A 22,715-nucleotide genomic window follows, 5' to 3' on the forward strand; every position below is an offset into this window, starting at 1 on the left:
CTCTTTTCAGTTTCACAACTTTACTACTGTTTTGCCATGCTATCATGGTTTTGCTAATTCAGTTCAAATGAAAAGGGAAATTTGTATAGTTTATATGTGGTGCTCTTAACTTAGTGTGGGCGATATAATTGTAACTAGCCTATCAGGAGATTTTGAAGTTTGAGTTTGAGGTTTAATAAATAAAGTTTTGGAATATAGCTTCAACTTCACTTCATCTGTTTTCTCATGTTAATTTGAACTAATAAAACCAATAATAAAATAAAAATTACATTAAAATATGACACATCTGTTCTGCTGGGCAGTTAGTAAATGCTTATAGTGATTCATCTTATTACAAAATTCAATAACACCCATTTTAGAGAATGCTCTTACCCCATTCTCTAAGAAGAAGCAAAGCTGAAGTTCCCTTCTGCTTCCTCTCTCTGGAGCATGATGGAGGGAGAGGATATCGGCTAGAGTATGTGCAGTGCACCCAGCGTGGCCTCATCAGCACACAGAGAGAGAGAGAGAGAAAGAGAGAGAGAGAGAGAGAGAGAGAGAGAGAGAGAGAGGGAGAGGGAGAGGGAGAGACACGCACGCACACGTGCACGCAAATACACACATATAAAGGTCACCTGATTTTACCAGGACTTTTCAGCAGAATATGAGTGTAATAGCTAGAAAATCAGGCTCTGCCATCCAATAATATATGTACTTATACTCAATGACCAGAAGCTGAAGTGAGAATTGCAGGCTAAACCAAAAAATTACCCAATAGTTATTAAGCACAGTCCTTTCTAAAAGATATTTAAAGTAAATATTTTTAAACATAAAGTCATAAACTTGCAGAAACCATTATTGTGCTTTATTTTTGCAGATTTATAAAGGGTATGTGTGACTCAACTGTGTGGCTCTAAAACATGAACTCTGTGATGAAAGTGTCTCATTGTTAAGAGTTAAGACACACTAAGAAAAATTCTAAATATTAGTAAAAAGAATCTAACTCAGGAGCCTAAGAAGTGACTTTGATATTTTTCTATGTTTAAATGTTTTACTTCAAAGTGCCTAGCATATGAGAGTGGATACAAATTGAAGTTTTATCAGCCTTCCAGGTACCCTGCTTGTGTGTAGTTTGCACATTGCCAGAACAAACATGGGATCTCTGCAACAATGTCAAGATGCCATTTGCTCTTCTTTATGATCCCCATAAGATCAATGGCTTTTGATGCATCATAATTTGATCTTTGGCTTCTCACAAAGCTTGAATGTTCTCATAACATCATTAAATATTCTAACTCTACAAGTCCTTTAATGTAAAGATTAGTTCGTTTGTGTTCTTTCAAGGCTTTATCTTCACAACGATTAACTGAGAGGCTGGTTTGTTTAATGCACTCAAACTTTGGGTGAGGGTCAATCGATCTCTGAAGAGTCATACATATGCATATATAAATATATTATATGTATTTGAAGGAGAATTCTGCATTAAATGGCTGATGTATGCTAAGAAGAAACTAAGGATTCATATAAACTTTTGTAATTTTTAAAATTATTATTTTGTTCTTTAATGCGTATGAATGCTTTATAAGCACATCGTATGCACATTGTGTGAATGTTGTCTGCCCATCTAAATTGGAAGTGGGAAAAGATTCCCAGGTATCGGAGTTACAAATGTTTATGAGCTGCCATGTGGGTGTTAGGTATCAAACCAGAAACCTTTACAAAAGCAACAAATGTTCTTAGCTACTTAACCACCTCTCCAGGCCCTCATATGCATTCTTAATACCTTTGATAGGTAACTAATAATGTTGGAAATACAGATTTAGCAGGTTGTCATGAAAGGCTTCTTCTGGTTTTAATAAGCTGTCAACTCTTAAGTGTATTTTTAGAACCACTAACAACACATTACAAAAATTTAAGGATACTGACAATATATTTCACTGACTGACTTGTTATATGTGTATTTACTTATGAAGATAATTTTATATTTTCATTTTTTATAAATCATGATATCAAATATAGAAATATACAATGAATATAATTATATTTACCCACACAAGCAGCCTATGCCATCGTTACAGTTTTTAATTTTTTTTTCAACTACAGCACAGAGGGACAGTTATAAACAGCCTCGACACTCATGGGGCCTTATTTTAAATTACAAAAGACTCACTACCTTTTTTTATTCTCAACTAGAAATCATAAAGTATAGCCAGTTTAAATCAAATTTTTAGTTTTTACTGACATTTCTAATGGTTTTCTCACACTCAGTAACCTACCCCAATTTTCTTGTCCCCACCATAACCTGTACATTAGCTCCCAACCTCACTTCGATCCATTTGCTTTCTAAACCCTGATGATATTAAACCAGGTGTGAAATAACACATATATTGTCATTGTTATTCTCAACTTCTTAGTGATTCACTACCCACCATAAAACACATAAAATATTTGTAATATGTGTAACACTGGGATTTTAATCCATATTTTCTCATTCAGTGCTCTATGATTTGATTTCAAAATTCCTCATGTCCTCCGAAACCTACCCTTATAGAGGTTACCATCTGGTAAACTGTTTACCTCTTATTTTCTTTCCATTATTCCTATTACAATTTATTTCTAAGCAGTCCTTCAATTTGCATATTAATTTAAATAAAATATATATTTTCAGTGTTTTTCAGTGACATAAATCTTGTTCAGTGCTGTGATTCCAGGGCTCATGAATAGGGCTACGTTTTCACCTGTAGCTATAAATCTTTCTCCACTCTCCTTTAGTTTTCCATTGTAAACTGTCTTTTCTAAACTTGCACAAAGTAGTTGTCCTATTATCTGTAAGTATATCACACTGAACATTTATTTCCCAAATAATATATTATACATATGCAATTATTTCTTTAGGAGCACAGTCATCACACATGATGCAATTTTATTTTTTATTTATCTGTTTGTCTGGCTATTTGTTTATTTACCTATTTTTTATTTTTTTTCATTTATTTTACATTTTTTAAAATTATTTATTTATTTATTAAAGATTTCTGTCTCTTCCCCGCCACCGCCTCCTATTTCCCTCCCCCTCCCCCAATCAAGTCCCCCTCCCTCGTCAGCCCAAAGAGCAATCAGGGTTCCCTGCCCTGTGGGAAGTCCAAGGACCTCCCACCTCCATCCAGGTCTAGTAAGGTGAGCATCCAAACTGCCTAGGCTCCCAAAGCCAGTACGTGCAGTGGGATCAAAAACCCATTGCCATTGTTCTTGAGTTCTCAGTAGTCCTCATTGTCCACTATGTTCAGCAAGTCTGGTTTTATTCCATGCTTTTTCAGACCCGGGCTAGCTGGTCTTGGTGAGTTCCCGATAGAACATCCCCGTTGTCTCAGTGTGTGGGTGCACCCCTCGCGGTCCTGTTTATTTTCTCTTCTTCATCTCCTCCTGTACCATTCACACACCTCCCACGTATCCCCTCCCCTCCATACACTCTTCTTCTGTCTCCCTTCAGAAAAGAGCATGCCTTCCACAGGAGTTAACAAATCATAGCATATCAAGTTGAGGCAGGACCAACCTCCTATCCCTGCATAGAGACTGGGAAAGGCATCCCAGCATGGGGAGTAGTTTCCCAAAAGCCCTCACAGAATCAGAGGCAAGTCATCATCCCACTACTATGAGTCCCCAAAACAGACCATTCTATGCAACTGTCACCCACATGCAAAGGGATCTGTCCCATGTAGGTTCTCACTCTATTGAACAGGACTTCCAGTAACATGTCTCAGTACCTGGCTGTGGATCTCTGCCTCTGCTTCCATAACTGTTGGCTCAGTTTTAAGCACTATTGTTACTTAAAACAGCAAAATTATTTTTAAAGTAGCTTCACTAATTTATGCCAATACTTAAATTGTATATGCATTGCACTTGCTCAGAAACTTGGTCAATTCCTGATGTTATCGGCCTGTAATTGTGAACTCACTGACTCATATTAAATTATCACCAATTACTGGTGAAAATAAGAAACTCTTATTTTTTTATTTATCACATTCTTTTTCACTAGTTGTTTTTTGTCAAATTTATTTTTGATGTTTTGACTCATATTCCTGTGACAAAGATGACATATTCATATACTCAAGAAACAAATTCTTTGTCAATAGCTTTTTGCTCTTTGTGTGGTCTTTATGTAGCAATTGATAAGAAAAAAAAATCCTAATTTAATGTAATATAATTCATAAATGTTATATTTTAATAACAGTGTTATTTTATTTCTGTTTAAGATGTCATTCCATATTTTGAGCTCATAAATGAATTCTCATTCTTTTACCACTTAAATTTTACATATTTACATTTTGTATTTAAATATTAAATATTAATTTTTTTAATAATGGAAAGTAGGAATTCAGCTCTATAATTAGTCTTTTAAGTACCTAATTATTATAATACTATTGATTAAAATAGACTTATTATGTTGACGAATTATAGCAAACACTTGAACTTGAATACCATGAATTTGAGGACATCCCGAGTTAAAGAGGATTCTCTTTAAAGTCCAATTTTCTAATTTCTTCAAACCTTAATATTTTTTCTAAGCACAAGATTAGCAATTGTATGCAAGAACTATCACCTTTTCTGGCCTCTTGTCAATCTTAGACACTTCGTTGCATTTTCAGTTACTGAAGTTAAGATGTGACCAACTTGGAAATATGTAACATTCAATTTATGCTGCAAAATAAATGTTATCTTTTTATGTCTTCCTCAGTAAATATGATAAGCATTGTGATAACATGATGATGAAAGGTAATACCTCCTTTAAGGATAAAAGCTATAACCCATATAAATATTTATGACTGTAGATATTTCTCAAATAATTTAAAAATCAGAAACGGTATCATCATATTTGTTTTTATTACACGTCTTGATTCTTCTCTCATTGTTTAACACTTTTTTCATAAAACATCAAATTCAAATTGGTTATATATTTTTTATGCTTTAATTTCTTCTTAGTATCTCCATTTCCCTAGTAGGGTATAAAATCCAGACAATCAGGGGTCTAATTGTTTTTTTTTTTAAGTGACAATTCCTACACTATTTCATGTAAAGAAGATGTTTCATATATTTTAGAGAGAATAGCATATAAGATTTGTGTAAGAAGGAATGAAGAAATTTCTTAACTGGTAAACTATCTGCCAAACATGAAAATCTGAGTTTAATTCCTGAAAACCCACATGAAAGGCCTGAGGAAATAGGATTGTTCCCATAATTCTAGCTTTGTTGTGAAGTGTTTAATAAAGCTAATTAGCCAGAAAACATTACCTGCTTCATGAACTTTATGTTCAGTAAGAGACCCTGACTCAATAAAATAAAGTTAAAACAAGAAAATAACAGATGTGGACCCACAGTTTCCATGTATGTTCACAGCTCCATTCTTGCATGTGTTCTTACAGGTACACTAACAAATACAAGCACCTTATGTAAAATGTTACACATAGACACACAGTGTAAATTAATTAACAAATTAGAATTGTAAAAGAATTTGCATAAGTAAATAGAAAAAATAAATGCTCTAAGGTATAATGTTTCCAAATTGTTTATCACTGTTACTTAAAAAATGCTATTTTTTTTTATTTTCAGATATTAACATGGCAGGGGAACCCAAACCTTATAGACCAAAGCCTGGAAACAAGAGGCCGCTGTCTGCTCTTTATAGGTAAGTAAGAAATACCATCCCACTACATATATGAAATTTTTGACACATTATCAGAAAAATATGATGTGCAAATAATTAACTAATTTAAAACAACAATCTTTATTATTAAATTCTATTGATTAAACACACACACATACACACACCAGGAGTCATAGCAGATGCTTAAGCATTAATGTAAATGGAAGTTTGTCCTGCCTGGTAGTCCCACAGCTATTCGGTCACAAAGAAACAAACAGAGGCTTATATTAATTATAATCTGTTTGGCCTATTGCTTAAGATTATTCTAAACTACCTTTGACAAATTAAATTAACTCGCAATTCTTGTCTATATGTAGCCATGTGGCTTCATACCTTTTTTACGTGAGGCATTCTCATTTTGCTTTCTCAGTTTCTGACTGGTGACTGCCTTCTATGCCTTTCCTCTTCCCAGAATTCTCCCAGTCTGGTTACACTATCTATGCTTGCCTGGCTACTGGTCAAGCAGAGTTTTATTAAACCAACATGAATGACAAATAATTACAGTATACAGAAGCTTAATATTCTCATTTATAATAATATACTTGCCAATCATGATCTGTGATTACACAAAAATATTTACAAGAAACAGTTTAAAAGAAGATGCTCATGGTTTTTGAATGTTTCACTACACAGACGGCTGTGCTGTTCATCATGAGAACATTCGCTTTTGAGAAATGGCAGGGAAGAACAAAGCTGCCAACTTTGTGACATACAGGAGACAGGCAACAAAAGAGGAACCAAAGTACAGCATCCTGAGGCATGCATCGAGGGATTTATTTCCTTTAACTAGACCCCACATTCTAATAGTCTGCTCTATGAATTCAGTACATTAATGCATTTATGATGTCAGCATCCAACCGCTTTTTACAAGCACCACCAGCTAGTAACAAAGGCTTTAATACATGAAATTTAAAGGGTTGTTCATACTCCAACTACAGCAATATTCATTTCACGAACCTCGACAGATTCTTTCACAGTTAAGAATGCTTGCCGATCTTCCAGAGAATATGAGTTTTGCTGCCAAAACAATAAACAATCTGTGCTGCTGACTATCTCACATACTACGCTGTGAATGTCTGAATACTACTTGATGTGTTTTTATTTCAGTCCTCTTCAGTAGATCAAAAACTTGGAGTTACATTAATTTTTTTTATCAAATCAGCCTATTAGAAACATGATACCAGTAGCCAAGCACATGTCAGTAGGCATTGTACTCCAGTATTCTCCCAGCTATAAATTGGTTCATCTTATTTTGTTACTGTCTACATCATCTCATGCCTATTTTCTCAGAATGACAAATATAGTTTTCTTACCTAGATAATACAATCACTTTGTTGCCTGCCTCAGCTAAGATTTTTATTGCTGTGAAGAGTCACCACGACTATGTCAACTCTTATAAAGGAAAACATTTAATTGGGAGCTGGTTTACAGGTTCAGAGTTTCAGTCCATTATCATTATATGGGAAACATGGTGTTGGACAATGAGCTGAGAGTTCTACATCTGGATCAACAGGCAGCAGGAAGGAAGAGAGAGACTGAGGCTGGCTTGGCATTTGAAACCACTAAACATACCTTCAATGACACATTCCCTCCAAGATCACACCTCCTTCACCAAGGCCATGTGTCCTAATCCTTCCAAATGGTGCCTCTCCCAGATCTGTGAGGCCATGTTCAGTCAGATCATGACACTCTCCTGAGGCTGTTATAATTATTCACTGTATTTTTTCTCCTGTTGCTATTTCACTTCTCAAAGTAGATTATATGCAGGGCTTAAGTGTTAATAATAATAATATGTATTATTAACAAGTGTAAAGTGTGGTTGATCTAAGAAAGAACATAATAGTAACTTCACAAAGCTTTTAAGTTTTGTGTAGCTTTTTATTTTTTAACAACCACTATTGAAAAACAAAACAAAAAGAAAAACTGCTCTACAGTAAAGACCTATGTGCCACTTCATGTACTTTACACTTTTCTTTTTTAAATGCTGACTCTGCATCAGTCTCTCTAAAATTCACTTCAGTTAGATTTAGGAAGTTGTTCCAGGCTATTGATGATTGAATGAGATCTGTATCATACAATTTATTGGTATTCTCCAAGACATATTTCATCATTCGACCGCAACAGAGCTAAAAGAAGTGTTGAGAAAGGCTTCCTGTTTCAATGATATCACTCGGTTAACAGAAAATTAAGCAATATGTTTTTAGATTGGCTATGCTCTGATAAGGGAGGGTAAAACAGTTTTCATGAGGAGGCCCCATGCTATTCTCTTATCTTTATTGTCTAAACAAATATTCTCTGAACTCTGTGATGACACAGTCTCATTTCCCAAACTTAAAGATTATAAACGTCACTTGAAGGGGCCTATTTACACTGAAGGGCCCAAGATTTTCAAGCGATTGTGATAAAGAAATGTAATTTATTTATCTTTTATTTTGGATGTCTAAATGGACAATCTGAAAATAAGTAACTAATGATATGTAACCTAAATAAAATATTTTATACAAAATAAGAAGCAACAAAAATAAGTACTGATGATTGGATAATAATTTTCATTGATAGGAAAAGGCAGGAATGAATACATTACCCAAACATGGCACATTTTCTACCTTGTTTGAGGCAAAGCTAAGCAATACACATCATTTTCTTGTTAGTTTCTTTTTAAATGCACACATAATTAGTTGTTGTGAGTACAGAATCCTGAAAGTCATGGAATAAGTTATTAACAACGCAATATGGCAAGGTTTTTTTTCTTTTTTTCTCTCATCACACAGTTACTAGTATCTGTATAATGATGTTAGTTTTCATATTTTTTTATTTTAGAATAGTTTTGATTACTTTATGGAGATGAAAGCTCATAAAAAGACACTGGTGTCTTTCTAAATGTTATTTCTTTTTACTGCCCAGTTGTACTGAGTTGTAAATGTTTGGTTTAAGTATGCTGTACTATATATAAATTACATCAGTGGGAAAATGTTCATTTGACCTACTTTCATCTATTGAAGTAAATTAAAGTTGAAGTGTGTGGAAATTGACAGACAATAGCCAAGAGAACAAAAAGGAATGAATGTGAAGCTGAGAAAACCTCTTTAAACTTATTTTTTCATTCTTACATACATTTAATAGTACCTTATTTTCATAACGAAAATGCTTCCACAGTCATTATTCATCTATTTAGTATACAACTCCTGCAGGTTGAGAATACAACCCTGCTACATAAATAAGAAATCTAAATTTTAAACAGAATAAGCCTTGTCCTTTTCAATGCAAGGTAGCAAAATTAGTTAGTGGCACTGGTCTTCCACTTCTATGTCTGGGGCCCTTGTTACTAGAACACAGTTTCTAACTTCACCCAGCTGCAAGCACCTGGAAAAAAAAAACAGGTTAGACAAAACAAAGTCTTTCTATTCATCAACACCAATAGTTAGTAATACTGCAAGAGCAATTTTTGCATACTAGATACTTCATAAACACAATAAAATTGACATCTACTTGTATAATGATAAGGTCTTTACTTCAAGTTATCTAACACACTGATTCTCATCTTTCCTTCCTTCCTTCCTTCCTTTTATTTTCTTCCATACTGGACATTGAACTCAGGGACCTTCACATGTACTTCTTAGCTATTTCTTTTCACTGTTTATTTTATGTTATTTTGAAACAACGTGTAAATAATTTGGCCAAACTGGCCTTTGAACTAACATCCCAGTGCATGCCAGTCTGGAGTTTGTGGTTCTTCTTCCTCAGTTTCAAAGTAGCTGGCATACAACACTAATTATAATTAGAGGCCAGGCTATAATTTTCATGATCATAAAATATTTTGTATCTGAGGTGAAATCACTTGCTCTATTTGGAAGAGGACATGTTCATCTTTGAAATTACCATTCTGTATTTCCTAATGTTTAAAGTTTTTAGTCTACTTATTTAACCTCCATAAAATAACATGGTTCCATTTGCACATCCATACTTTAATACATATTAAAGATGTCTTAAAGATTAGACACACTTACAGGAGTCAAAGAACTGCTGGTATAGAAAGGCAAAAACCAAACAATGAGAAAAAAAGATAATGGGGTAAAAGGGGCATTATGTACATATCTAAAGGAAGTTTCTCATTTACTATATTGCTTTAAACTGATGCATTTCTGTGACTGCACTCTGTCTGGGCCTCTGCCTGGACAATGATAGGACCTTCTTCACCCCCATCCACTTTGTCACTGTCATCTGCCGTGGTTTGCTTTTCCCATTAAATACCCACTGACACAGGACTGTGCTTTGTATCTTATAGTCAGAGGATTTTTCAGTTTATCCACACAAATTTCACTAATACCTACTGTATGTTTAATTTATACTGTATACACAGTAGATAGAAGAATATATTATAATGAGACTTAAAATAATCATACTGTATTAAGCACAAGTTAGATGTAGAAACAGATGAGATGCCTGCTTACACTCCAAGAAGATAAATGAGATCATTACTGATTCTGCATAAGTAGAAGGAAGTGAATTCCCTGGAAGTGATAGGAATTAGAGGATGCTTGAGCTTGCTTCTAAATAAGACTTCATGCAAAAATAAAGGCATAATGAGCAATGAAAGCATACAAAGCTGAAGCACTGAGAACACAAAAGAGCATGGCTTAGTGGGAGGGAGCTGGTATGGTTAACCTGAAGGGGAACAGGAAAATTATGTTGGTAAAAGACCTAAATACCTCTACATATTCTATTGATATTAGTATTCTATTAATATTAGACTTTTACTTTTTAGACAGCAAGCAATCATTTGAGTATGTGACTGAGGAAGTGAGGTGTGAGGGAGGAAGAGATGCCCAAGGTCTCCAGCTTTGGCAAACAGAAACAGATCATAGGAGTGAAATAGAAGAAGCAGGAGAGACAAAATAAATACTGAAAGCTCAGATATAAAGTATGTAGAAAGGAGAAAAATAAATGATTCCACTACTGAATATGAATTCATAGAGACAGGCAATTCATTACAATAGCCCTTGCAATAAAAATGTCTCCCATTGGAGTCCATTTGTAAATGAAACATAATTAATCATTTCTGAATATTTCATAAATATTGGACCTAGTCCTAACCATGAATAGCTCATCTATTCTGCAGGGAAAATACTGTAATATCTAATAAATTGCTGCTTCAAATGTTCTGTGTACATTGTAGACTATGAATAGTATCTTAAAATTATTATTCGCCCCTAGAAAGTAAGTTTTCCAGCATGCTAAGTTCCAATTAATGCTAAATAATTGGTAAAGGACAATTATTATTTAAATGACTCTTTTGCCTCTGCTTATAAAGCAGACAGGCCTTTCCTCTCTGGCTTAATTAAAAATAACAAATATACCAAAAAACAAAGAATGTTCATCAGAGGTAAACAAACGCAGGTTTTCAGTCAAGTAGTGGAAGCCTTCCAAGACACAGAGAACACAGCTTTAAAAGATGGATAAGGTTTCATCTCCTTAATTCCACAGAGGTTATTGAGTGCCACTATCAAATACTGCGGGCATCACACAGGTCTTTTTTGTATGTGAGAAGACCTTAGTAGTCAAGTCACCATGAAGAAAAATTCAAGACTTCTTCAGATTGCAAAATAATAGTCTTCAGACACCAGAATAATCTTTTTCAGGCCATCCTTATTGGTGCTAGAAGTCATGAGTATGGGGTAAGTTATTTTTATGGACAAAATCAGAGTCTGCCTAAGAAAAGTAACTATAGTAAAGTATCAGTGGTAATATATTTTGGACTCCATTGACATGAATTCTGTAATCTTTCATGATGGTTCTGGAAGATCTCAGGAAAAGAAAACTCCAGGAGTCATAGAATGCCATACAGGACCTTGACAATAAAATTAAAATTCTGGAAGTTAAGTTATCATCATTGCAAACATGAAATCAGTAAGGAACAACAGATGACAGTCTGTAACAGTGTGCCGAGTTAACCATGCAGCTTTTGATTGCTGTGCTTTTCTTTGGTCCCATTTGATTTGATCGAAGAAAATACAAAATTATTTGTTGAAGTTTAAAATTTCCTTTGAAAATTCCTTTAACTCTATAAAAGGCTTCTTTCTCTTCTTCTTCTTCTTCTCCTTTTTTCTTTTTGATAAGGTGGAACCACCTAAGGCAGCTTCTTTGCTTTGAAGGTGGAGTATAAGGGTTCAAGGAAAGTATGCTTCCCTATTTCTACACGTGTGCATCCTTTTCTTTTAAACTGGACAGAAACCAAGGATTGATGAGCATACCTGGTTTAATTCAAAAGTATATATTTTTTCAGAATCCTTGTAGACATTGCATTAATATTGTTCCTAATCCAGTCCTCCAACACCTACAAACTACTGACTTATCATTCCCCCAAATGACAAGAAAAAACACCAAAAAGTGTCTACATTTAAAATTTAATACTGGTGAGTACTTGAGGGTGAATTCCTTCAAACTAAGGTTCTAAATGAATGTTGCAATACTTTTGTATCAGAATAGATTTCAAAAATTCACTTTATGGATAGCTGAAAGCTATGCCCCTATTTAATGTGAATACCCTTAGTGAAATGCTAGATAGTGACAAGCACAGTGTGACATGGAATTGATTTCTCATTCCTTGGGTTCTTTATTCAAATAAAAAAATAGCTTCCTGAAAGAGAATATGTTTATGGTCTTAGAACTTTAATTTGTATTATAAAATATTAATCATGCCTAATTATTATGATTATTCAAAGGAAATATCTATAGTATTACGCACTATTTGTTTGAGAAAGAAAACTAGAGTGCTTTCCTCTTAAAAATGTCTACTATGTATTCAAAATGTTAGAACTAAGATTTATTTTACCGAAATGCATTGCTACTACAACATAGTAATTGTACTCATGAAGATAAACTTGTAAACTGCAAGGGAATTAATGGAAACCAGTGAGGAAAAGAGACACTGGTGAGGACATAGAACAGTTAGCATGGGTTTCAGGCATAAGGCTCTGACACCTGAGCGATGCTTCTCCCAAGATCTGAGATCTGAAATGGGAAAGATGAGAGCTAGAAAGAGTCAAGCAAGGACATTTTAACTGAATCGTCAGATGTGAAGATGGTGCTAAACTCATAATCAGTTAAATCATTCCATGTATCACATAACTTTTCAAAGCAAAAGATTTTTGTTAATCTCTACTTTATTATATTTTGTAGCTATTGTGTTATTTGGAAAAATTTCTTTATTTTGTAAGATTATATTTACCCTTTCCATTTCTTCCTACCAAACCTACCATATCACACCCTTGCGTTTTTAAAAATTTATCACTTCTTTCTTCACTGACTGTTGTTACATGAACACACACACAACACACAAACATTATTAAACAAATAAGTACAACAAACTCAATATGTAGAATGTTATTTGTCTGCATGCTTTAGGGCTGACCATTTGGTTACTCAAAGCAAAAGGTTTTTAATGTTTTTGTTTCTGGTACATTCTTCACAATATAATGCTAGGCAAATGTAAGTTACAAACCTGTACATTCTAAGTGTCCAAAGGAATGCTGACATAATAACAATAAGAATTGTTTTGCTTCAAGCAATTCTCTGCTAAGCTAAAGAATGGCCTATTTTCCATTTACTGATTAATTTTACTGTACAAATACCCATAGTTATCTTTTTTCCCATATATTGAGGATATTATAATGATAGAGAGGACACTATAGTAAAATCCCTTAGCAAAGAAAATCTATGTAATTACTTTATGATTCATATTGTTAAAATACAACTATTCTTGCCTGGAGACCAATATTTTAAAACATGGCAGAAATAGTAATAAAGAAAACAATATAAAGATTTAATGAGACTAAGAGTTGGGTTTTTTTGAGAAAATCAACAAAATAGACATTTATCCAAACTAACAAAAATGCAGAGAGACAATGTCCAAATTACAAAATCAGAAATGAAAAGGGGGACATAAAAACAGACATGGAGGAAACCCAGAGAATAATCAGGCCATGTTTTAAAAACCTCTATTCCAAAAAATTGGAAATCTTAAAGAAATGGACAATTTTCTGAATAAATATCACTTACCAAAGTTAAATCAAAATCAGATAAACAAATAAATAGATCTATAACTGCTAGTCATAGAAACAGTCATCAAAAGTCTCCCAATGAAAAAAAAAAAAAAAAGTCCAAGACCAGATGGCTTCAGTGAAGAATTCTACAAGATTTTCAAAGAGGAAATAATACAAATACTCCTCAAATTGTTCCACACAATAGAAACAAAAGGAACATTACCAAACCTTTTCTATGAGGCTGAAAATACCCTGCCAAAACCACATAAATAAATTATTAAGAAAGAGAATTACAGACCAATCTCACTCATGAACATTGGTGTAAAAATACTCAATATAATACTGGCAAACCGAATCAAAGAAAATATCAGAAAAATTATCCACCATGACCAAGAAGGGCTCATCCCAGAGATGCAGGAATGTTTCAACATCCTGTCACTGTAACCCACCATATAGACAAAACTGGAAACAAAAACCGACATGATCATCTCATTAGATGCTGAAAAGGCCCATCACAAAATGCAACATCACTTCATGATAAAGGTCTTGGAGAGAGCAGGAATACAAGGAACAGACCTAAATATAATAAAGGCAACATAAAGCAATCCAACAACCAACATTAAACTAAATGGAGAGCAATTCAAAGCAATCCCACTGAAATCAGGAGCAAGACAATGATGTCCACTCTCTTTGTATCTATTCAATATAATACTTGAGGTTCTAGATAGAGGAAAAAGACAGCAAAGGAAATCAAAGGGATACAAATTGGAAATAAGAAGTCAAACTTTCACTATTTTCTGATGATATGATAACTTACACAAGTGACCCCAAAATTTCTACCAAGGAACTTCTACAACTCATAAACACCTTCACCCACTGTCTCAATTTCTAGCATTTCTCAAAAATAAAAGCTCAAATTCTTTTTTTAATTTTTTATGTTTTTATATTAAAAATTTCTGCCTCCTCCCCGCCTTGCATTTCCCTCCCCCTCCCCCAACTTCCCACACCACACTCCCCTCCCCTTCCCTCTCCAGTCCAAAGAGCAGTCAGGGTTCCCTTCCCTGTGGGCAGTCAAAGGTCCTCCCCACTCCATCCAGGTCTAAGAAGGTGAGCATCCAAACAGGCTAGCCTCCCACAAAGCCAGTACATGCAGTAGGATCAAAACCCAGTGCCATTGTCCTTGGCTTCTCAGCATCCCTCATTGTCCACCATGTTCAGAGAGTCCGGTTCTATCCCATGCTTTTTCAAATTCTTTTGTGAGACTCCTGACAGACTCCGACCTATAAACAATATATATTTGTATGTGTGCATATGTATGTGAGTGAGTAAAAATTCAGGTTACATAATTTAAACATAAAATTGTGACACCAAAACAGAATAACCATTTTTATCCCACAAAAGAAAACTGAGAGCATTGCATCATGGTTTATCTTGATTCCACCACTTAGAAAGACGAAGCACTAAGATTATCATAAATTCAAGTTCAATAAAGGTTATATGGTGATTTCTTAGTCAACTCAGGCTACAGTATTGATAGAACTACTACATGAAATAAATATATAAAGAGACAAAAAGTAAAATCAACCTAACATTTGTTGAACTATTGGGGAAAAAATAAGCTTTGCAGCTTTAGGATTCAAAGCTCATGTGTATTCCAAAGAGCATGCCAATTCTATCCCTTGTTGCTTGCAAACTTCAGGGGTTCATTTGGGGCTGGTCCTGCTCAGTACCTACCACTTTCCTAGTCAGACTTTACATTTTACGTGTTCCAAGCACATCCAGCTTCCTACAGTCTCTACTATAGCCATTGTTCATTGTCAAGCTTCACGTTTGCCCTTACATGGGCTTCTCACAAGGCCTGTGACTCTGTTACACATTATCTGACCTCCAAGGCTTTCCTTTTAAACTTTAGTAGATGCCTTTGTGACCCCAAAACTCTTGTATTATGCATGCTTGAAATTTCAGTATCACATGAATGACATAAATGGCCAACTTGGTACACAAAATGCCAAGAACCTTAGGTCAATTCCTTCGACAGTCCAGGTTACTGAAGATGGATACAAACTTTTCTAAAAGTTCCTAAGTGAACAAAGAATCCTGGATCTCTCGTCTCAAAACGAACACATTTAAAAGAGTTGATTTCCTGAGAAACCTCCACACTGCTTTCCAGAGTGGTTGCACAAGTTTGCATTCCCACCAGCAATGGATGAGGGTACCCCTTTCTCCACAACCTCTCCAGCAAAGGTTATCATTGGTGTTTTTGATTTTCGCCATTCTGACAGGTGTAAGATGGTATCTTAAAGTTGTTTTGATCTGCATTTCCCTGATCGCTAAGGAAGTTGAGCATGACCTTAAGTGTCTGTAGCCAGTCACAAGGTTTCGTGCCACTTGGCCCCAGTGCTTCCATCTGAGGGAGTGGACCCACACCCTCTCACATTCCACAGGCCTGTTTTTATATCAAACTCGTATCAGTGCTGATCAATAAAAAAGTGGGTTTTCTTTTTTTATAAAAAAATAAATAAAAGAGTTGATTTCATTTTACGCCTACACTTAAGATGAGTGGGATCTGTCCACTTTCTGAGATCTTTGTCATATTTCTTTCCATGTCAGTGAAAAGTACTTGTATTCTTTTTGATGGTGCAAATCTCTCTAGACACTACACATTCTCTAGCCCCAATTTTATTTACACTTGTTTTGATCTAAATTGCAAGTTTTCAGATCTCTGTATCTGTTCTTCACTCACAATTTTCAGAGTAAATCTGGCTAAAATTATTCAGTAATAAAAACATCCCATGGGGCAAAAACTTCTCATCAAATCAAGTGGTCTATCACTTTTAAACTAGTTCCTCACAAAATCTTGAAGTATAAAAAAATGTAGAGAAATTCTTTTCTAAAATATGGGTAGACTATAATCTAAACCCTGTTATAATTCCAATCAGTAATTTTCTGAGTACATATTTTTTCTCACTCCTTACATTCCTGCCAGGATTCTTTCTTTGGGGATCTCCCAATAAATCTGTGGTTTTGTTGTTTTTCTAGCACACATATCCAAACATTTCTAAAATCTTCCCATAACACTTTCAAATTGTTCTGTACTTCATGGTTAGGAAGTAAGATGAGAATTTACTTCTTTGTGTAGATTTTCTCTCAGCCAGAACTAAAAAGTGAAGTATTAGACTTAAGCTGTTTCCAAAAGTTTTAGTTAATGAAAATTGGTAATATTGCTTCCAAGTTTAATAAGAGGCAGAGCATTTTGGTGGAGAGGGCATGAGGGAGCAAAGCCACTACTGTCAGGAACGACAGGAATATGATAAAAACATTGTAGGAGGCCAGAAACAATACATACCCATCAATCTCATATACTCAAGTGTCCTACGTCCTCTAGTCAGGCCTCATTTTACCAAGCCATCACCTCTCAAAACTGACATCAGATTAAAAATTCATCAGTGGATTAATTCATTGATAAATTCACAACTCAATATTCATTTTCTTCTGCAAAACCACAGATCTAAACATTGTTGCACTGGGAGTCATGCCCTTAATGTGAGCCTTTAAAACTCATTATATAGAAACTATATCACATATAAACACATATGCACAGCAGAGACACTATCATTCCTGTTATTCAAATTTCAATAAAAATATTCTGAACTCTCTGACAATATTCAGAATTATACAAAATTAAGAAACTGTCTACACACACACACACACAAACCTTTACAAAAAAAGTCTTTACACTGAACAGCTTTTTAGGGTGTTTACTCAAAGAAATGAGAAAGAAAGGAAATCAGGAAATTGCATACTTGTGATAGGAAAATACTCCTCATTTTCGAATCATCTTCAGCCCCAGAAGGAAACCAAGGTTCAGAATGAAGAGTAAGCTAGGGCTTCCTACAACAGGATTTGTGACCCTGATTTCCTGCCTTCCCATGTTTTGCTTCTTTCAAATTTCAGTTTTCAGGAAGCTTTCTCCCTTTTGATGAAGCAGCACAAGGGAGAGTGTGGCTTGATATTAGGCATGTGTGATACTGTTAGAAAGTTCGCATGAAACCCATTCACCAGAAGTTGTAATTTTTTGTTCTTGTGATTGCTTTTTAAAACCAGGAACCATGATTTGTCCTGCAATAGTAGCATTACATACTTTGTGTTTTTTGAGAATAAGTTTTTTTGTCATGTATCAGCAAGATAAATATGAAAATTGTGAATACTTAGAACATTCAAGATTATTTCAAACACTGAGAGAAAATATATACATGAATATATGATTATTTCAAAATACATAAAAATACAGACGAATGATGGAATGATGATAAGCACCATGGTTTTTTTCTCCTTTGTCATCAATGTCTCGTTGTTACAATATGGACAGTTTTTATTAACCACACGAATTATTTTTATAAAATTAGATAATTTCCATTGTATTTATATTTTGCCTTGGTCAATTACACTTTGAAAAAATCTTACAAATTATAAATGAATAGAAATGTTATATTGTAAATGTTTAAAGTTAATTTTAGAATTTCTGTCCCTAGAAATCTACAGTGTCTTAGTTTTATTTTATTTAAAGTATACTGATTAGGAATAGTCATTTATCTTTTCTTCTGAAAATTTCATGTTCTATCTGACTCCTTTTAAAAGACAGTTCCTCTATTGACCTTTATCTGTAAGAAAGAAGTAAGTCTCGGCATGCTTCCCTTTCTTTGCTTGGACAAAGGAGAAAAAGAAGCATCCTGGCCTCACTAGACTATTAATTACCCATATTTAACACATATCATTCATTTGGTATATGAACTACTAAACATTCAAAACATTCTTTCTAGTGGAATTCAATGTGATTGTTAATCCATTTTGCTGGCGTTTTTACATTTCGGAATACCCAGGGATCTTCCAACTGTAAGTCACTAACCATTTTGCTCATGTTTACAGTAAAGAAGAATCTTGGTCCATGAAACATATTACATTGTGATACCATAGAGTTTGTGCTTTAATATTTCCATACAGTATTCCTTTTCTGGCAGGAATACATATGTTTGACAGAGTTATTTGGTCAAATCATCAGAATACATGCTGGACTAAAAAGTCAGGAACCTGCAACTGTGAGGCTAGTCTCATACAGCAACTAGGAGTTTAGAAATATTTCAACCCCTTTTAAGTCACTTGTTCATCATTAAATGAAAGATTCAGAAGACACCATTTCTTTCTTTTGTCCTTAGTTCTAATATTGTGAGACTCTGTTGTTTATATTCTAATCTAGAGGGAAAACAGGCTTCTATACTTCTCTGTGGAATTTGCTTGTATTTACTTCACATTCTATAAAAATCCCCAAATAAATACTCCAGTAAGAAATTGTATATATTGAGGCACACCAAGGGAGATAGATAACCTTAAGTATTTTTATAAAGTAAAAACATTACATTATTTCCAAGATGTTCTTTGTAGATTTGTCTATAATTACAAGATAATCTCATTCAACAAAATATGGAAGAATAATAATATGTTGATTATATTAAATACTCAAAATGTGACATAGAAAAATGTTCACCATTTTATTAGATAAACAAAAAGCAAATTTACATAACATCATGACTAACAATTACTTTCTGGTGCTGAGATAAGATGCCATGACCAAAAGCATCTAAAATAGTAATTTATTTTTGCATTGCAGTTTCAGAGGGCTAGATGTTCACATGACAGATGAGTAATGTAGCCAGAGCAGGAAACTCAGAGAATCTATCTGAATCCCATGCATTATGTGTAGAATACACACAAGAAGTGAACAAGATTATAAAACCTCAAAGATGCCCCGGTGATAGACTTTCTTCAGCAGAGTTGTACTTCCTGAACGTTTCATAACCAACCCAAACAACACCATGAACTAGAGACAAACTATTTAAATATATGAACTATAACAGAAAAATTTCTTTAAAACCATGACAATCAGTCTCTGACTCACACAGGATCATGCCCATATCATAATGAAATATGTGGTCATAATTAAAAACTTCAATAATCTTTAATAGGCTCAACATTGCTCAGACATCCAAAGTCAAAAGCCCAAAATCTCTTCACAGATATAAGGTCTTTTCTTTACCTTGCTACCTTGTAAAAACAACCACCCCAGGAAACAGGGAATGCAAGCAGGAAGTAAGGAGAGGTTATAAACCTTTCAAGCTGCCCAGGGATGGTTTTCTTCTAGGAAAAACACACCTGCTAAAGATTCTGTCACGTTCCACAAAAGCACCATGACCCTATGGGCACAATTTCTCATCGAAACCAAAACACCTACCTAATAAAGCATGTGTGAAGACCAATAAAACAAAAAATATTAACTATGATTGACTTTAATGGAGTTTTCTTCTAATTTTATTACCTAACTAAATTTTCCTGGCTTAGAGCATTTTTTATAACAAAAGAAATACATTTAAGAGCAGATTGTACCAGTTACAAATGATACACATTATGCTGAAGCAGTCAGGCAGAAAATAGTAGCGATTTTTAAATACTCCATATAACCCCACATCTTCACCAGTCCCCACAATTATTAGAAAAAGTTAATTTCCTAAAAGGCCAACTTCATTAACTTTCGTCTCACAGATCAGTTCTGCCCTAAATTCTGTGTCAGTCAGTAGCTGGATCGGACAAGGGTCTCCCAGTGTGAGCAGGGGTGTAGGAGCAGGGTGCATCGGGAGAACAGCTGAAATAATTTCATCCTCAAAATGGAAAAAGTCATTTCTGATTATCTGTTAAAGTGGAATAAATAAGCTCTAGTTTTAAGTTAGCAAGCAAAAATCTGAGACATTATCATGGTCTGACTACAACTGACCCTCACTGTTCTTAATCTATGATTCTGCTATTTTTTTGCTGTTATGAGAGGATACAAAGAGTGGGAGCTACAGGTAACAACTACATAAAGTCAGGTTATAGCCATGTTATGCAGGGCATAGCATATGTCCATTTGAACAAAAAGAATCTAGCAATACAGCAAAGCCAATGGTTAGGAGTCAGTAGATATAGTATAAAGGTTTTTTTAATTAATTGATTTTTCATTGAAAGTAATTTTTTCATATAATATATTCTGATCACACCTCTCCTCCCTCATCTTGTCTGAATTCCTCCCCACCTGTCTAATGCTGTGCCATTTTTTCACTCTTTAGAAGAAATATTCAAATAAAAACACAAACAAACTTGAATAAAGCAAAGAAACCAGACAAACAGAAAAACAAAACAAGAGCATTACACAAATATACACACATATAAACACAAACAACTAGGGGCTTTTAAGAATGATGCACCAACCAATTTCTGAATTAGAAAAGAATATGAATAAGTTTTTATTGCTCTCAAATAAATGTTTACAAAGTGCAAATAAGCAAGAGTGAGATAGAACTCTGGTTCACGTAGCTTTGCAGTGTTGCTGGATCCCTAATATCTGCTAACAGTACAACTGATTACACTGGGGGAAAAGACACAGCTAAGATAGTGAGACCAGAGAGTCCGGTTTTATCCCATGCTTTTTCAGTCACAGAACCCTGACTGCTCTTTGGACTGGAGAGGGAGGGGGAGAGGAGTGGGGGAAGGGGAAAAGGGTGGGAGGAGGGGGAGGGAAATGGGAGGCTGGAGGAGGAGGAAACTTTTTTTTTTCCTTTTCTCAATAAAAAAAAAAAAAGATAGTGAGACCATTACAGTGGGAGTGATTAGAATCATATTTTTTCTGTTGGATTATTGAAGACTGTGTTTTTCTCCTTCTGTAATCAGTGTTTCTCTTCATTAAAAAACCATTTCATGTTTAGAAGTTTGAGAAAATATACACATGACTTGTCTTTGAAAATAAATCTAAGCCAGGTGGTGGTGGTGCATGCCTTTAATCCTAGCACTCGGGAGTGCAGAGGTAGGTGGATCTCTGTGAGTTCAAGGACTGTGTAATTTACCAGAGCTTGCTCCACGACAGGCTCTAAAGCTACAGAGAAACCCTCTCTCAAAAAATCAAATTTAGAAAAAAAGAAAGAAAATAAATAAATTGGTGAAACACAGTTATACTAGTTGTCATAGAATTTATATATAACAAAATAAATAGTAGCAGACATTCTTTTAAATTTTTAAATTGTAAAAGAAGATGTGTGTGTGTGTAATGCAGAAAAGATGACATGAGAAAATTAAGTAGATGAGTGAATTTAAGTGAATAGGCAGTTACTGGAGAACTGACTTTCTGTCTGGACAGAGTGACACACAAGAGACACTTGATCCTATGGACACAGACAACCATTCCAAAGAAAATTTCATCCCTAAAGGACAAAAAAAAAAAAAGATGGGGCTATTTGGGCAATTCAAGTAGCTGTTCTCCATGAGCAACTGCTACAACTATATTAATATTATGATTTAGATAATAGACAAATTTTACAGGAAGTCAATGAAAGATTAATAAGAAAATAATTCTTTCAAGTGAATCATCACTGGGATGTTCAAAAATATTGGTGATGATAAAAATATCTGACTCCAGCAATTTTGAGTAAAAAATAAAATCTGAGAATTGGAAACAGGCAAAATCTTTCCTCTGTCAGTAGAGCAGACCCAGGAAGTAATCAGCTTCACTTCCTCTTAGTGACATCTGTTCAGCCTATGTAATGAAAGAAAAGACAAGACAAATCTGCTAGCTTTTAAAATTAAATTAATTATGATTCATTTCTTAACAACAATTGTGGGCTCTTTTGTTTGTTTTTGGTTGGTTTGTTTTTTTCACTTTTGTTTTGTTTTGCTTTTGTCACCCAATATACATCAAGTAAAAATGGTTTAAAATCCTTGATATTGTTTTTAGGTGTTAGCTACATGTAGGAGATAGCAGATACCATAGACCAATATATCTATGGAAGGATTGTAGGCCACAGTAAGTGCAAAGGTGTTGAAAGGGGCATTCTGTCAGGACATTGCTGAGGAGACATGAAGGTAGTGGTGGACTGGTAAAGCAACACTGGAGAAAGGGTTCTGTGTAAAGATTATAT

At 34.5% G+C, this 22,715-nt stretch overlaps 1 protein-coding gene across 1 annotated transcript in view; it reads left to right on the top strand.

Moving 5' to 3' along the window:
* Ralyl (RALY RNA binding protein like) overlaps positions 1–22,715 on the top strand; it is a 423,647-nt gene that overhangs the window by 251,394 nt on the left and 149,538 nt on the right. The window contains exon 2 of the mRNA XM_050161774.1: positions 5,584–5,659. Within this exon, the coding sequence (XP_050017731.1) occupies positions 5,584–5,659 (76 nt within the window). The remainder of the gene's footprint in view (positions 1–5,583; positions 5,660–22,715) is intronic.

Source organism: Alexandromys fortis, unplaced genomic scaffold, assembly GCF_014885135.2.
Source record: "Alexandromys fortis isolate MF-2015 unplaced genomic scaffold, M_Fortis_MF-2015_v1.1 scaffold_74, whole genome shotgun sequence".
NCBI lineage: Eukaryota > Metazoa > Chordata > Mammalia > Rodentia > Cricetidae > Alexandromys > Alexandromys fortis.